At 43.6% G+C, this 18,071-nt stretch overlaps 1 protein-coding gene across 3 annotated transcripts in view; it reads right to left on the reverse strand.

Moving 5' to 3' along the window:
• Positions 1 to 6,743: 6,743 nt before the first annotated feature.
• The window catches only part of HEG1 (heart development protein with EGF like domains 1), a 95,869-nt gene continuing 84,541 nt past the window's right edge, over positions 6,744 to 18,071 (reverse strand). For all 3 annotated transcript variants that reach the window (XM_063661683.1, XM_054481507.2, XM_054481506.2), the window contains 2 exons: positions 14,787 to 14,961; positions 6,744 to 11,847 (listed from right to left, as the gene is read on the reverse strand). In XM_063661683.1, coding sequence (XP_063517753.1) covers positions 11,698 to 11,847; positions 14,787 to 14,961 — 325 coding nt within the window. In that variant the 3' untranslated portion in view covers positions 6,744 to 11,697. The remainder of the gene's footprint in view (positions 11,848 to 14,786; positions 14,962 to 18,071) is intronic.

The raw sequence follows: 18,071 nt of genomic DNA on the forward strand, positions 1-18,071 counted from the left end.
CTATTTCCAAATCTTAATTCATTCAGTTTTTAGCGTTAATTCTATATCTAAACACATCCAATACTTATCCCTCACAGCTTTTTCATTCCCAAATTCTGCGTTTTGATTCCTCTCTTAGTCGGCAGATGTCCCCATGGAGTGGTTTTCCTTGCATGCCAGGTTCCCTAAAATCATTTCTGTTGGATAAAATCTGCCCATTGCTTTCATGATTAAATTAATAACCTCATAGATGTTGACTCATTGCCTTCTGGCTTTGCATGTTTCTGTGAAGAAGTCTGTTTCTGCCCTTTGAAAGGGACTTCCCTTAATTTTTTTTTTTTTTTTTTTTTGAAACAGAGTTTTGTTCTTGTTGCCCAGGCTGGAGTACAGCAGTGCGATCTCGGCTCACTGCAACCTCTGCCTCCTGGGTTCAAGTGATTCTCCTGCCTCAGCCTCCTGAGTAGCTGGAATTACAGGCACCCGCCACCACATCTGGCTAACTTTTTGTATTTTTAGCAGAGACAGGGTTTCATCATGTTGGCCAGGCTGGTATCGAACTCCTGAACTCAGGTGACCCACCTGCCTCAGTCTCCCAAAGTGCTGGGATTACAGGCGTGAGCTACCGCGCCTGGCCAGGACTTCCTTTTAATGCCAGAACTGTCCTGGTTTTAAAAGTAACAAACAAAAGCAACAACTAAGATCTGAGAGTTCCATGGTCTTGCCAAGGTCCTATCCTAGTAAGTAGCTCATTTGAGCCCAGGATTTGCATCTAGATCTGTCTGTGAAGACTGCATTCTTCTATCCCACCATATGAGGATGTTTCTGTCTAGCTGGGGAAAATACAACCAGGGACATTAGGAAACTTTGGGTAAAGTCATTCAGCCTCACTGGGCCTGAAAATCATCTTTTGTAACATGGCAGGACTGGACTACATTAGTGGCTCATAGATTTAAAGGCTTAGAAAAATTAGTGACATGTCAAAAAAAATTGATTGTGGAGGGGACTGACATGGAGCTGCTGACTAAGTGTAGGTACAGAAAACTACCATCTTCTATCACCATTAAAAGGGACATTTTTATTACCAAAAATGTAGAAAGGACATTATCGCATATCAATGAGGTAGCATTTAAATTGAGTAAACATTGCTTTTAGAAAATCTCCGTACTTATTTTATGCATTTGGCCTCTGCCCAGTGATAATGTCTTCCTGAATCAGCATCTCTCTCTATATATATAAGCAGGATTTTTAAAGCCCTGGCCCACATGACCTCACTAAAAAGTTGTCCAGGTCTCACATTCTGATACTTTGATTAAAGGGGAAGTTGCTCCTATTTTACAGGCTAAGATGGCTATAATCTGTCCCTTGATCTTTATAAAGGAATTAGCCTCAGTGCAACATGTGAAGCAACCAGAAAGGAAATGAGGGACAAGGGACTCCACATTGGGAGTGGTGGGTATGGACAGGCAGGAAACTTGGACCTTGCTCCTGATTAACTTAATTATCACCAGGCTAAATATAGATCGAGTTCTACATGGATTATCAAATTGCGACGTATTGTCCAATACAGCTTTTGTCTTTTTTTTTTTTTTTTTTTTTTTTTTTTTTTTAAAGACAGGGACTGACTCTGTTGCCCAGGCTGGAGTGTAGTGGCATGATCTTGGCTCACTGCAACCTCCGCCTCCTGGGCTCAAGCGATTCTCCCACCTCAGCCTCCTGAGTAGCTGGAACTACAGGCACACACCACCATGCCTGACTAACTTTTGTATTTTTTTGTAGAGACAAGGTTTTGCCATGTTGGCCAGGGTGGTCTCGAATTCCTGGGCTCAAGCGAACTTCCCATCTGGGCCTCCCAAACTGCTGGGATTACAGGTGTGAGCCACCATGCCCAGATGCTCTTATCTTATTGATGATAATAGTATCACAGTGATAATGCCTTACTTGCACAACTGTGAAGTAAGCAGGAGGGAAGGGCAGAGGAATTAATATTTTAGTTTTTTCTGTTCTATAACAAGACAGCTGCTTCAAGTGTGCCTGCCACAGAGCCTAATACACAGTTTCTCATGCCTGCTTCCTTTCAGGCCCAGAGCCTTAGATGTACCCTATTATTTAGACACAATTTAGAGACATCCTATCATTCAATCCCTCAGCATACGTCTAAATTCTCTAGTTCACTGCTTCTGTGTTATAGAGGAGGAAACAAATGACTGGAGTGGCTAAGATATTCATCAAGGTCTCACTGCAGTAGAGGTGAGTTTCAAATCTAGGTCCTTCTGGTTCAACAGCCCACTCATATCACAAAGCTTCACACAGCAGCTTTGGCAAATATTAGACACACAATAAGTGCTTCTGATTTAAATTTTTAAAAACAAATTAAAACAACTTGGTTCTGTTAATGATAATCATAAATGGGGCTGGGCATGGTGGTTCATGCCTGTAATCTCAACACTTCGGGAGGCCAAGGCAGGAGGATCGCTTGAGGCCAGGAGTTCAAGACCAGCCTGGGCAACATGGCAAGACCTTATCTCTATAATTTTTTTTTTAAATTAGCTGGGTATGGTGGCGCACGCCTGTAGTCTAAGCTACTCAGGAGGCTGTGGTGGGATGGGAGAATTGCTTGAGCCCAGGAGTTCGAGGCTACAGCAAGCTGTGATTGTACCACTGCACTTCATCCTAAGCAATATAATAAGACCTTGTCTCAAAAAAAAAATCATCTGTCTAAAAAAAAAAAAAAAGATAACATAAATGTCCCATGGCATTGAACTAGGAATCAAACAATTCAATTTGCATGAACTGTAGTAACTAGGGTTACTTTTGGAGAGCTGTACTCATCAGCACTCCAGCTAAGTAATGCTGCAGTAACAAGTCAAGTGATGCCTAAGTCTCAGTACCTTAACATAACAACATTTATTTCTCATACCAGTCCAACTCTGGTCAGCAAGGCACTATGTTCATCTGAGGCAGTCAGTGTCCCAGGCCACTAACAGTTCCATCCCAGCACGTATTTCCATGATTGCTGAGACTAGAGAAGTGAACATCATATACGGGCTCTTAGAGCATCTTCCTGGGGCCAGGCGTGGTGGCTCATGCCTGTAATCCCAGCACTTTGGGAGGCCGAGGCATGTGGATCACAAGGTCAGGAGTTCGAGACCAGCCTGGCCAATATGGTGAAACTCCGTCTCTATTTAAAAAATACAAAAAAATTAGCCTGGCATGGTGGCGCACGCCTGTAATCCCAGCTACTCAGGAGGCTGAGGCATGAGAATTGCTTGAACCTAAAAGACAGAGGTTGCAGTGAGCCAAGATCATGCCATTGCACTCCAGCCTGGGTGACAGAGTGAGACTCCGTCTCAAAAAAAAAAAAAGCTTCTTCCCAGAAGTGACACATTTCACTCCCACCTACATTTCTTTGGTCAAAGCAACTCACATGGCCACATTTCAAAAGGGTAGAAAAGTACATCCTACCATGCACCTGGAAGGAAGAAAGCTAGACACATTTGGTAAATAGCAGAAATCTCCTCCACCTCCAGGCAACCACTCATCTGTGTCCTGTTCCTATAGTTTTATCTTTTCTCAAATGTAATGTAAATGGAAAAGCCTTTTGTGTCCTTTTTGTGTCCAGCTTTTTTCACTTAGCACAATGCTTTGAGACTTTTTGTGTCCAGCTTTTTTCACTTAGCACAACACTTTGAGACTCATCTATGTTGTTGCCTGTTGTAGTACTTTGTTCCTTTAAATTGCTGAGTGAGATTCTGTTGCACAGTTCCACAATTCCCCAGGGAAAGGACTTTCTAGTGTGTTTTGAAAGTGTTTCCTCCACAAATGTTTGCCTGAGCTTTGCTACAAGAGATCTTTGCTAAGTGCTCCTGTTCAGTGATATGTCATAGCTATATATTTTTCCACCATCAGCCAGTCATCAGCCTGCAGCTACTAGAGGAGCTAGAGCTCCAGAATCTTTAATTGTCATGATTTATTTATTTTGTTGGCTGATCGGTCTGCCCACTTACTCATTCTTTGTTTTAGTGAATGCCTGCTAGGTGCCAGGCCCTGAGCAGATAATATTTAACAAGGATAGGATTGGTTCCTATCCCCACAGGATTTACGATTTTTGAGCCCATTAATCCCTTCATGATATAGGAAACAGGTTGGAGAAGGAGTAAAGGGGAAATGATGAGAACATTTTGACCACAAGTCCAAGGTCTTCAGGGGGAGTTACTAGCATATCAGTATGGAGATGACATTCAATTCTGCAACTGTCTTTCCTCTGTTTTGTGGTTGTTATTGTTTTGTTGGCGGTAGTGGTGTCTTACTCTGTCACCCAAGCTGGAGTACAGTGGCTTGATCCTAACTCACTGCAGCCTTGAACCCCTGGACTCAAGCGATCCTCCAGCCTCAGACTCCTGAGTAGCTGAGACTACAGGCATGAGCCACCATGCCTGGCTAATTTAAAAAAAAAAAACTTTGTAGAGACAGAGTCTTGCTTTGTTGTCCAGGCTGGTCTTGAACTCCTGGCTTCAAGCGATTCTCCCACCTCGGCTTCCCAAAGTGGCATCTTTCCTTCTTTTAGTAACAGGAGGGCCCTATCGAAGAGAACCAATGTGCTATTTCTTCATAGTTTTCAATTCCTAGGGCTGGATTGTGGTAGCCACTTGGCGCAGAGAGCAGGAACTTCAGGTCAGAAAGATAAAAAGATCCCAGGGGTAAAGATATTTATGTTGATTTGTATTAAAATCATAGGAAACACTCATAGTGTTTTCCTGTGAGTTCTCCCCTTTAACCCTCACGATAACTCTGTGAGGCAATGATTATTATCCCCACTTTACTGATCAGGACACTGAGGCTCAGAGAACTGGACAGCCTCTTAGGCCTGACATCACGATCTGGGAAAACAGCCACAAAATGGCTGGAGAGTGTCTTGTACCAGCTGATGGTGCTGCAAGTATTTATGGGGTCAATACACATCGACATAATACCTTTACTCCTGGCATCTTTTTATCTTTCTGACCTTAAGTTCCTGCTCACTGTGCCCAGTGGCTACCACAATCCAGCCCTAGGAACTGAAAGCTGCCACAGCCGTTCAATATCCAGTAAGGGAGAGGACTCTGACCTGTATGATCTATGCATTGTGCCCCTTACCTTTCACTTCCCAAGCAACTGGGAAATGGCTCACTGCGCATTGCTAAGGTTTAGCCCAACAGTTTAAAACCACTTTTTAGCTCTTTATTTGCTGGTAATCAAAGCCTGAGGTGGAGATTCTGTGTTGCCAGGTCAGGGGCACAAGTAGGATAAAGCACTCAGGCCAGCTTATCGTGCACAGCAGAAGTTCCTTCCATTTTAGGTTCAATTACCAGGGTGCAGCATTATTCACAATAGCCAAAATATAGAAACAACCTAAGTACCCATCAACAGATGAATGGATAAAGAAACTGTGTTGTATATTACCACATGTGGAATATTATTCAGTATTAAAAACAGAGATCCTGCCATTTGCAACAACGTGGGCAACAAGGAACCTGGAGGACATTATGCTAAGTGAAATCAGCTAGGCACAAAAAGACAAACACTGAATGATCTCACTTACATGTGGAATCTAAAAAAAGTTGAACTCATAGAAACAGAGAGTAGAATGGTGGGAGGGCACAGAAATGGGGAGAAATAGATCAAAGGGTACATACTTGCAGTTATGTAAGATGAATCAGCCTGGAGATCTAATGTATGGTCTGAGTACCATAGTTAGTAATACTGTGTTGTATACTAAAAATTTGCTAAAAGAATAGATTTTAGGTGCTCTTACCACACACCCAGACACACGTAACAATGAGATGATAGATACAATAATTTGCTTGACTATAATAGCCATTTCACTGTGTATATCAAAACATCATGCTGTATACCTTAAATATATACAATTTAAAAAATAAAATACAAACAAAAATTAGTATGAGGGAAGAGGAGGTCTGGAAATGATGTGATGTTTATAAGTCTGCCTAAGCTGAGTGGGAACAAGAAAGGGGTCAGTCCTGCGTTCCTGCTCAGACCTCAGTTGGGATTGTGAGCTGTGGGGAAGGGAGAGCTGAGTGGGTGGGGCTGGCTCAGGAGAGGAGAGTGCTACTGGCCACCTCCATTCATTTGGAAGGCCGTAGCCCTGATCCAACCTGCCAAAAGGTCACCTTCATGCCCCAAACTGCAATTATTGGCCTCCCCCAGTGCCAAGGTCTTTGCCATAAAGCATATGAGAGGCTTATCATCCCTGACCTGCAAGGCATCCAAGTAACCAATTCATTCACAAATGTATATCTAAACAGGCAGCCACATCCCTCGGCCACCATGAGTGTAAGATCCATGGCCCACCGTCTTAAAATTCTGCAGATTCTCCCCACCAGAGCACACATAGGCTTACTTTCCCCTCTCCTCCAACACATGAAGAGTTGGCATGGAAGGGCTAGTGGGAGACATTGAGGAGGGAATTTAAGTATCTGAATTGGTCACTTATGGTCTCTAATTCACGTAAACAAAAGCAGGTGCTGTATTTAAGTTTGGCTTCCTGCCATTTAGGTCTGTTTGTCCATCCATCCATCCATCCATCCATCCATCCATCCATCCATCCATCCATCCATCCATCATCAAAAGTGTACTTCCCCAGTGCTGGGCACTGAGAATACAGAAATGACTCAGCCTCCACATTTGCCATGTGGAAGTTCACTGTACAACTGGTAACTTGTTGCATTCTGGTCTGGTTTTCTTGTTATTAAGAGGAAAACACACAATGAAAATGATATTAATTTTATTGCATCATTTTACTGACTAGAACGCCAGACTTATAGTGGATATAAGTATAAAAATAACCAAATTCTTACAAATAATACTTTGCTGCTACAGTACTGAATAATTAGTGGAGGTTGCAATTATAATACAACTTTAAATAACATTCTCATAATGGGTTTAACACAATCAACCAGGGGCTAAGGTTTAAAGGTTTACAAAGAGAAATCCAGGACAACATGAAAACTCCCAAAGTTCATATTCCAGCTACATGCTTCATTTAACCGTCAATCCACCAACACAAACATTAACAAAACTCAGAGCAACTCATGATGAAACAGTCGTTCTCTTTTTAGGACAGGCCAAGGTTAATACAGAAAGGTAAATGAGTCAAATTAGTTTCCCAGGCAGAACTGATTCCATCCCATCCCTGGCCTATCCCATCCTCCCTACCCAAGAAATCTGTAATGAAGTATGTTAAGTGCATTTTAAAAATCCGAATATGCAAATTCTTCAAAATGTCCTCTTTGAAAATGCCCAGGTGACAGACCCAGTCTCGGACCTGCCTCTTTTTAGACCTAAATGGTCCCCCTTTGGTTTCATAGGGTTTTCTGCGAGCAGTTTACACCAGATATGATGGAGTGTAACGCTAATGAAGATACTTTACCACAACAAATTAATTGGCATTTAATACTTTCATGTTCCTACTATTTTAGTCAGTTCTCTTCCTTGGAGATTTAAGAAAAAGAAAAAAAGAAAACATACCCAAAGGCAAACTCTACAAAACCAATATCTCTATTTCCAAAAACACACGAGAACCTCAGAATGACGCTTTGTTAAGGGAGGAAATGAAATGTCCCTTCTCATCCACACAAAAGCTTTCAGATAGGAAAAAAGATGATACTAAGGGTAATTTCAAGTAAAATACAAAGTATTGAAATACTGAACTTTGCATTCTTCCTCTTTCCAAAGAAGAGCTGTAGTCTCAAAATTGGTGTATTTTAGAACTATGGGTCAAAACCCTAACTTTGGGTGTGTTAGGCTAAACTTAGCCAAGGGCAACTGGACTGGACAGCTCCTCTTCCTCAGGCAGAGTTAAATCGGCCTACAGGACACCCGGGCATCTCACCAGGGGGCAACACAGTTTCACGCAGGCACCAAAAAGCCACGCGAGGTGGGTGACCCAAAGGTGCCTGCTCTGGGAACCTTCACATCTGAATAGTTGTCATCCTTCAACGGCATATTCTTGGGTAGCCATCCAGCCTAGGAGTCCAAAGATGCTGCCTTCTCCCTTGGGCCCACTTTAAGAGTTATCTCTTTAAGAACTCAATCATCACATCTTAGTTGTTGACCTCAGATACCATCAGCCAACTTGACTGAACCACCTATCAGCAATTTTGGCTCTAAATGTCTTAGCTGCTTCTGAAAATATACTTCCCCTCAAAGGAGGAAGATGTGTCAGCGTTTAAGACATTCCACTGAATATGTTCCCAATTCTGAAAACAGTTCACAAAAATATGCTTCCAGTATGTGGGAGCCATGGCCTTACCATGGGAACAAGGCAAGCAGCTCTCAGATGGATGTGTATGTCTGACTGCGCTTGTCAGAAACCCAGGTCCTTGCCTTCCACTTCCTATACCAAAGCCACGTGCCAGTGTGCTTCTTGCTGAGCACAAGCCAGCCACTATTTTCTTAATGACAAGTGTCTAAGAAATATATATAAAAATCAATCTGAAAGCACATTTTCAAAAGGGTAGTCAGCATTTTTTTTTTGCATTTCACGTCATTAATTTGGTTACTTCTTAAAAATAATATTAAGGTTCCTTAAAAAAATAACTTATCTTTAAAGCCCTTTCTCTCTTGCCCTCTTTGATATTTAAGGTATACAGGATGGTGAGGGGTGTGCCAGGACAGTAAGGCAGGGGGCTACAGTGGGCAGAGCAGCCGGGGGAGTCAGGCAGACGAGGGTTTCAGTCCTGCTTCTACAAGGCAAGCTATTTATCCTCTCTGAAGGTTTCTGTACCTGAGAAATGGGCACCTCCATGCCCACCTCTCGAGGATAGTGTGAGGAGCCTTGCCCAGAGCCTGCTCATGGTAGGATCATGTCAGTTCATCCGCCTAAAGAAACAGACTCCAGGGCCTTGGGCTGGCTCAAGGGGCAGAGGAAAAGGCAATGGCAATAAGACCCTCTGGAGCTTAAACCAAACCACTGATGCCAGGGAGCCAGCCAGCCACCCTTCCCTGCTGCAGTGTGTGACGGTACACACAGATGCCCCTGCGCCCGGTTCCTCCCTATGGAGGTTTAAGCATCTCTTGAGCAGTTACACATCACTTGCCCCTTCCTCTCACCTTCCCCCATCTGTGGGATATTGGTGCAGGATTGTGCATCTGTGCACGTGAATCACACACCCCAGGTGCAGGGGCTGACATGGAGCACTGTGTCTGGGCGGAGAGCCTCGGCGTGCCAGGTGTGCATCCAGGCCTCTTCTGCTACCAGGTGTTTCCCCTTGGCCTAGGCAGGACCCTTCTGCAGCTAGGAACCCCGTGCAGGAGTGCAGCTGGCCTCTCCCTTCCTCACTGGGTCACAGACATGCTTTACTCATGTCCCCTTAGAGCCTCATGCTCTGGAGGTGCCTTCCCCACACCCACACGCCTCCTGGAAACTGTGGAGACTGTGAACTCAACCTTGTGGGTGCCTCCTTTTTTTCTCAGTTAAAACAACAAAATAAAACACTCTTAATCCACTCCATACGGAAGAAACCCATGAACAAAAAGCATTGTTGGAACTCACAGGACACCATTTTCTGGATGTTGGGATTCTTCCCAAGAACGTTTTCAGGACAGAACACTTCATTTTGTGGAGCTGAATGAAGGCTTCTGGCTCCGATAGAGGAGATGATTTGTCAGCTGTGATGTCAGCTGAAGGCAGCGGAAGTGTATGCCTGGGAATAGCCTCCCTACATGGCTCTTCCCACAGCTGCGGGTCCTGGGGATGAGCAGGCATGCTGTGGAAGGAGCCAAGAAACCTAGTCTGTGGGCTCAGGTGAGCTGCAGGAGCTCAGAACTCTCCAGTTAGGTGTGAGGCCGTGAGCCACAAAGGGCCATTGGTTCTACAGAGAGAGAGGCAAGGCCCAAGATTTCAAAAAGGTGACGCTTTGAAATTTTAGGTTAGCCTCCACTGATAAAAACAGTTCTCCTTTTATTTATCTCATGGATGAGTGCAATTTAACTACTAAAATGCACCTCCCCTGACTAGGACTCTTGCTAGAGCAGGGTGATGGTGAGTGGTGGAGACCATGGGACACAGGAGTTCATGCTTAAAACCATCAGGGCCAAGGATTATGTAAGAATAGGGATTATATTTAGGGGACCTTGAAGAAACAACCATGCCCGGGGCAGAACTGTCCCCAGTGGCTGCACCATTTCCAGAAATGTGAAGCGGGGCTCCCCGCTTCAGGGTGGAGACAATTCTTTTACCTCTGTATTCCCCTCACTTCATCCAAAACCAGGATGCCCCAAAGCAGGCCAATAAACACAGTTCCCCAGGTGGCAATTAAAGACACTGAGTACTGGATGTCTCCCTGGCAGGACCCACATCACAGGCATAATAAATAAGACGAGTGGAACTTCCTTCCCGAAGGTCAACCCTCAGTTCCTCGACCAACCGGGAGTCTTCAGTTCTCCCACACTGACTGGAAGTATAACCACGTTTCTGGAGGGTGCGACACAGCCATACGAAGAGGTACAAATGACTGGGTGAGAAAAAAAAAGTTATTTCTTCAGCCGAATAAACAGCTTTGAGTGGTTGAAAGTTTACATGGGGTTTGTGGACATGAGATTCTGGGTACAAAGTGCTGCAGTAGCAGGTGAGCAAACTCATGTGTGGTTCCATCTCAGCTCCCTGTTCTTCCTCAGGAATCCACGCAGCTTCCCAAAGCATTGTTGATGCAGGAAATCTAACCTGCCTATTCAGCCCATCCCTCTAACCACATCCAGCTGCAGGGCCTCAACAAGCTGCTTTCCTAGAGTGGTGAAACCTGCATTCAGTTTGACATTTCTCCTCCATATGCAGCTGCCTCTGGCCTCCACAATGGTGATCAGAGTCGCAGGCCCCAGGCTGGGCCCTCATGGATGAAAAGTGCCCCCCTGCCTGCAATCTGCCTGCTGAGCCTCCAGCTAAAATCAAATATAAGTTGTTTTGCCCTGATCCAGGCTTGTTTGAAAAAGTGAGATTTAACTGCAAAGAGATTTAAAAAAAAAAATCTTAAATAAATGTGTCACCTTGACTTAAAAAAACACATTGCAGTTGTGTGCTATGCCTCACACATTTCCTCATTGTGGGGGTTGGCTTGAAAACTGTAGCTATAAGACAACCTAGAAACATATGAAAACACTGTCCGTTCAACGGCGACATCTTCAGACTTTAGTGGTACGCTCATCCTCATCTGTTGTTGAGCACACAGGCGCTGGGCAGGAAAATAATTAACAAGCCAGTATTTTGCTGCAAATGAATCACCAAATTGCTGCCTATGGAAGTGTCTCGGGAAAGGAAGCCTTCTTTCTGGAACAGTCTTGAAACAGATCCAAAAGGAAACCTCCCACCCAATTTACTAAAGTGCAAACGAAGGGAAAACCAGGTCCCTGCACTGATGTCTAGTGGTCTGCCCTGGCTAATAGTTGCCCTGGTGCCAGTGCCATGGTGCAGTCACTCAGAGAGACTCTCTTGATACTGGCCCACATTCACGTTCACAGTAACAACAAAGGTGCCAAATGAGCAGCCTGTGGTTCCACATCCACCTGTCTCCTCCACTGTGGTCACGCCCCGCATGCCTATCCCTCTTCCTGCTTGCCACTCAGCGTGGCTCCCGACAAATCCTGGGCGCAGCCTCCTGGTTCGGTCCTCTGAGCAGAGGTCCCAGGTGACTGGCTCAGAATAATGAGTCCCTCTCTCTCCTGGACTTAAAAGTAGTCTCTTCTTCTGCTTTCATCACTGATGAAAGACGGGTTATACTGTCCGGGGAAAATGCAAGAATGCCGTGATCCTGGCAGTCCAGTGTAGGCTGGGTAGAGTCCGTTTCGTTCAAGTTCTGGATTCCTTACACTTGTGGGCTGGTTGCCAAAGAGAAAAGAAGAAAAGTCAATTTATCATTCTTGGGTTTAAATTACAGTGTTAAATCCCAATGATTTTAGACCAATGTAAGAAAAGATCTGGGTTTATCCTGTATGATGTGGTTCTACTGATTATTTCTAATTTTTTTAAAGTATCTTTCTCTCTGGAGCACAACCCACTTTAATCTTTCCTGTCCCTGCCACCATGCAGAAGGCAACTGATGCAAATGGAGGAACTGACCGTTATAAGGTCCTACGACCACCTAGTTGCAGGTGGTGTTAGGACCCCAAACCAGGAGGCCAATAGCAATCCTCAAGTGACCAGTTTGATTTCAAAAAAAGGCTCCCTGGGAATAAGAGGGGCTACTTTGAGGAGGCCTTCATAGTAGCACCAAAGGTAAATTATTTCTTGGCAGAAATAAAATACTAGCTACTGTGTATCATAAATGAGTCGCAGGAGAGCCCAATGTGGGAATCACCTGGACGACACCTGAGGTCACTGTGTGGAACAGCTTGTCTACCCAGGTGACAGCTTCATGCCCTAAGCTTAGGCTCTGCCTCTACAGACTGCTCAGCCAGCTATTTTTTTTCCTTCTTTCTCTTTTCTTTCTTTCTTTTTCTCCTTCCTTTCCTTTCTCCTTACCATTTCTTTCTTTCTTTTTCTTTTTTTACCTTTCCCTCTCTTTCTTTCTTTTCTTTTCTTTTTCTTTCTCTTTCTTTTTTTAGATGGATCTCACTCTATCACCAGGCCGGAGTGCAGTGGTGCAATCTTGGCTCATTGCAACCTCTGCCTCCTGGGTTTGAGGTATTCTCCTGCCTCAACCTCCCGAGTAGCTGGGACTACAGGTGCACGCTACCAAGCCCAGCTAATTTTTGTATTTTTAGTACAGATGGGGTTTCACCATGTTAGCCAGAATGGTCTCAATCTCTTGACCTCGTGATCCACCTGCCTTGGCCTCCCAAAGTGCTGGGATTATAGGCGTGAGCCACCGTGCCCGGCCTTTTTTTTTTTTTTTTTTTTTGAGACAGGGTCTTGCTCTATTGCCCAGCCTGCAGTGCAATGGCACAAACACTGTTCACTGTAGCCTTGACTTCCTGAGCTTAAGTGATCCTCCTGCCTCAGCCTCCTGAGTAGCTGGATCTACAGGGGTCCACCACCATGCCTGGCTAATTAAAAAAAAAAATTTGTAGAGACAGGGTCTCACCATGTTGCCCAGGCTGGTCTTCAGCTACTAGGGTCAAGCAATCCCCCAACCTTGGCCTCCCAAAGTGATTACAGGGATTACAGGCATGAGCCACCGTGCCTGGCCAGCTTGCTATTTTTGGAATAAAAATGGGGTTCATTTACATTCTTGACTACATTTATTTAAGGTGACTCTTTAATACCATGGAAACATGCACTGAAGTTGGTTCCTATGATGCCACAGGCCTGTTTGTTGCTAGTTATTGAACCGTGCTGGGGCTGAGGAGTCCTGAGTAAAGGATGAGAGTGTGGGGACACACTGGGGTAAAATACCACCTCAGTTATGGCTTCAGTTAGTAAAGGAAAAGGACTTTCCTGATAAACAGAGAAACAAAGCCCAATGCAGAAATATCAATGGGAATATTTTCGCTAGAGCTAGGTTTGTATCTCTTTATGTTTTTTTCCTTATTTATAACTTTTTGTTCTTCCTTTAGGTTCAAATTTTTCAAAAAGAGTCCATGGAAATAAACAGCTCCTTAGCATGAACAAACTTGTCCCTCCCATCCAAAGTCTGAATCCCCATGGTTAATTCCCACAGCAACCCAGAGGAATTATGGTTTCTGTCACAAGATTGTCTAACCCCATTAAGTCCCCACGGGGCAAGGTTTCACATTTATTGCTATTCCTCAAACAGCTCCACATGGCACGAGAAGTCACCTGATAACCGTTTACTTTTCAGCTCAGATACGCCTGTTCGTGTTTGCTTTATGGTTGATACAGTGATATGAAATGAGCTGGGCAGTTTACAGGAATATGACACAGGTTAAATTCAATATGGGAGAGAGGCAGCAAGGGTTCAAGGTTGTCTCCTACCTTTCCAAATGATGCAGTCCAGGCTGGACATAGCAAATTATTAAAGGCCTTCTGAGTATACAATATTCGAAACCTGAGAAGTGCTTGTTGAGGACAACATTGAATTGTTGTTCTCTTTATACCTTTTCCCCATCCTCTAGTTGGTTTTTTGTTGTTGTTGTTTATTGTTGTTATTATTATTATTATTATTTTGAGATAGGCTCTCACTCTGTTGCCCAGGCTGGAGTACAGTGGTGCAATCTTGGCTCACTGCAACCTCTGCCTCCCCAACTCAAGCAATCCTCCCATCTTAGCCTCTCAAGTAGCTAGAACCACAGGCAAGCACCACCATGCCAGGCTAATTTTTTGTAGAGATGAGCGTGGTTTCTGTAGAGATATGGTTTCACCATGTTGCCCAGGCTGGTCTCAAACTCCTGGACTCATAAGATCTGCCCACCTCGGCCTCCCAAAGTGCTGGGATTACAGGTGTGAGCCACTGTGCCCAGCCACCAGTCCTCTAGTTTTAAGTACCTAATCACACAAGGTAAGCATGGCAGACAGGAGATAAAAATGAAAGGGCCAAAGGCTAAATATCACTAAATTCTTGCTCTACCTTTCAGTTTCCATTCCTATAACTTAAAAGCCAAGTTTAGTAACAAGAGGGTTACTGCTAAAACCACATAAATATAATGTGATTTATGGAAATATCCTTCATACTTCAATAGCAACACTGATAAGTACCATGCAAATAGACTGTAGGTAAACTGAATAGTAAATCACAGGTTCATGCCACTACTCTTTAACCCTTAACTAACTGTAATGCTTTTACTACAACAAAACAGAATTCCTTTACTTCTCAGAGGAACTGGGGGCCCTGGGGTTACCCTGACCCAGGAATACACACCGAGTAGTACACATCCGTCATCTGGAGGAGGTTTTTGGTACTTCCATTCTCATGCATTTCAATAGCTTCTCGGCCCCATTCTTGTGAGCGAGGATTTTTGGGGTATTCAGCATATGGGGACATTTGGAAATCTCCACTTTTGAAGATGAGTTTGCTTATGTCATTTTTATTCTTTCTGTGGGATACAAAAATATTTGTAAAGCTCAATTCTGTAAAGAAGTGATATCTGTGAAAGCACCAACTATGATTTTATAATGTAAATTCAACTGAAAGCTACCATTATATTTATTTGTAGCTGCCCACTGAGTAGTATTATTATTGTTGTTATTTGGTATTTGCCTACAACAAGTAAATATGCAGTTAGGTGCAAAAAAAGATACAAAAATTCTTCCAACCCAAAGGGGCCAGATTATCAGGGGGTAGGGGGACAGAAACAGTGGCAATAGGGCAGATTTAGACTCTTCTACAGGACAGAGATCACTGTGTCTTGGGGGTGGCCAGGAAAACAAGGGTCATAAATTCACACAATGCTGGAGCCAGAGGGGCCCTTAGACTTATTCTAGTCCAGTGGATCCCAAGCTGCCCAAGCATCAGAAGAGTCTGATGCTCCCCCAGATTGACTGAATCAGGAGCTCTGGGGATAGGATGGGGCAGCTCCAGCTCAGTAAAGAGACCTGACTTGTCCTCTGGGTCACTTTTTGCTACTAGAAGGTTTGGAACTAGAATTCAGGCCTCCAACTCTTTGGGCAGTGCTCTTTCTACTACAAGAAGCAAATATTTCACAAGTCATAAAAACAGAATGGTTTGTTTATGAAAAAGCCCACCTATTTATACACCTGTACAAATTCTCATTTCAGCAGGTTACAGAAATGCTACTCGTGAGATCTCACTGACTGCGAATTGTTGGAATCTGTGTTCTTCACCTATCTAACCAGCCCAGGATCAGAAATTTTAAATTATATTTGTCACAGATAGGATAATCTGAAGTCTTTTTCTTTCTACCTCACTTAAACTACAAATAAGTTTTCTAGGGAAGGCAAAAAGTGACTCAGGGTCATAAAACCAAGTGTCTAGCATGTGGCTTAGGCGCTGGCTCTTTGTGGAAGTTGGGAACAGACCTGCCACTGTGTTGCTTCCTGGTAGGTGGGGTACCTGGGCTCAGACAATGACATACTCATGCACAACTACCTTCTCTTCTCAGCAGCCAGCAGGCACAGGCTCGTTCCCCAAATGGGTACACCACACATTACAGAACACGTAGCAAATATGAGGCGTCTGTCCCTTGAGCGCTTAGGTTATATCCCTCTAGGTAACCATTCCTAGTCTCATCCCCTGAAGTTTATTTCCACCCATATGGTTTATCTTTGATGAATTGATGGCAATTTGGAAAATGACAGGCAAAGGCTATACCATAAGGCCTGCATTCCTAGTTGGGCAGTTAGGACACATTGCTCTCTGCTGCCTTTTTGGAGACAGAGGATATCTTAAAATGTCCTTTATGTCAATGTTAGAAAAGATAACTAGCTATTTTGGGAGGTTCCCCCCATCTGTTACATCTAGATAATTCCTGCCATTATTATCATCTAAGTCAGAGGTCACAATTTTCCCTTACCTGAATAGATCATCACAGAGAAGGAGAATCAATTTCCTCCTTTCCCTTCCTTTTCCAATAGAAACCCAATCTCAGTGGCTTCTAGGAAGCCCAAAGCATCCCACATTGCTGCTACAACTTCTTTTTTTTTCTTTTATTTATTTATTTATTTATTTATTATTATTATTATACTTTAGGTTTTAGGGTACATGTGTGCAATGTGCAGGTTAGTTACATATGTATATATGTGCAATGCTGGTGCGCTGCACCCACTAACTCGTCATCTAGCATTAGGTATATCTCCCAGTGCTATCCCTCCCCCCTCCCCCCACCCCACAACAGTCCCCAGAGTGTGATGTTCCCCTTCCTCTGTCCATGTGTTCTTATTGTTCAATTCCCACCTCTGAGTGAGAATATGTGGTGTTTGGTTTTTTGTTCTTGCGATAGTTTACTGAGAATGATGATTTCCAATTTCATCCATGTCCCTACAAAGGACATGAACTCATCATGTTTTATGGCTGCATAGTATTCCATGGTGTATATGTGCCACAATTTCTTAATCCAGTCTATCATTGTTGGACATTTGGGTTGGTTCCAAGTCTTTGCTATTGTGAATAATGCCACAATAAACATACGAGTACATGTGTCTTTATAGCAGCATGATTTATAGTCCTTTGGGTATATACCCAGTAGTGGGATGGCTGGGTCAAATGGTATTTCTAGTTCTAGATCCCTGAGGAATCGCCACACTGACTTCCACAATGGTTGAACTAGTTTACAGTCCCACCAACAGTGTAAAAGTGTTCCTGTTTCTCCACATCCTCTCCAGCACCTGTTGTTTCCTGACTTTTGAATGATTGCCATTCTAACTGGTGTGAGATGGTATCTCATTGTGGTTTTGATTTGCATTTCTCTGATGGCCAGCGATGACGAGCATTTTTTCATGTGTTTTTTGGCTGCATAAATGTCTTCTTTTGAGAAGTGTCTGTTCATGTCCTTCGCCCACTTTTTGATGGGGTTGTTTGTTTTTTTCTTGTAAATTTGTTGGAGTTCATTGTAGATTCTGGATATTAGCCCTTTGTCAGATGAGCAGGTTGCGAAAATTTTCTCCCATTTTGTAGGCTGCCTGTTCACTCTGATGGTAGTTTCTTTTGCTGTGCAGAAGCTCTTTAGTTTAATTAGATCCCATTTGTCAATTTTGGCTTTTGTTGCCATTGCTTTTGGTGTTTTAGACATGAAGTCCTTGCCCATGCCTATGTCCTGAATGGTAATGCCTAGGTTTTCGTCTAGGGTTTTTATGGTTTTAGGTCTAACGTTTAAGTCTTTAATCCATCTTGAATTATTTTTGTATAAGGTGTAAGGAAGGGATCCAGTTTCAGCTTTCTACATATGGCCAGCCAGTTTTCCCAGCACCATTTATTAAATAGGGAATCCTTTCCCCATTGCTTGTTTTTCTCAGGTTTGTCAAAGATCAGATAGTTGTAGATATGCGGCGTTATTTCTGAGGGCTCTGTTCTGTTCCATTGATCTATATCTCTGTTTTGGTACCAGTACCATGCTGTTTTGGTTACTGTAGCCTTGTAGTATAGTTTGAAGTCAGGTAGCGTGATGCCTCAAGCTTTGTTCTTTTGGCTTAGGATTGACTTGGTGATGTGGGCTCTCTTTTGGTTCCATATGAACTTTAAAGTAGTTTT

Source organism: Pongo pygmaeus, chromosome 2, assembly GCF_028885625.2.
Source record: "Pongo pygmaeus isolate AG05252 chromosome 2, NHGRI_mPonPyg2-v2.0_pri, whole genome shotgun sequence".
NCBI lineage: Eukaryota > Metazoa > Chordata > Mammalia > Primates > Hominidae > Pongo > Pongo pygmaeus.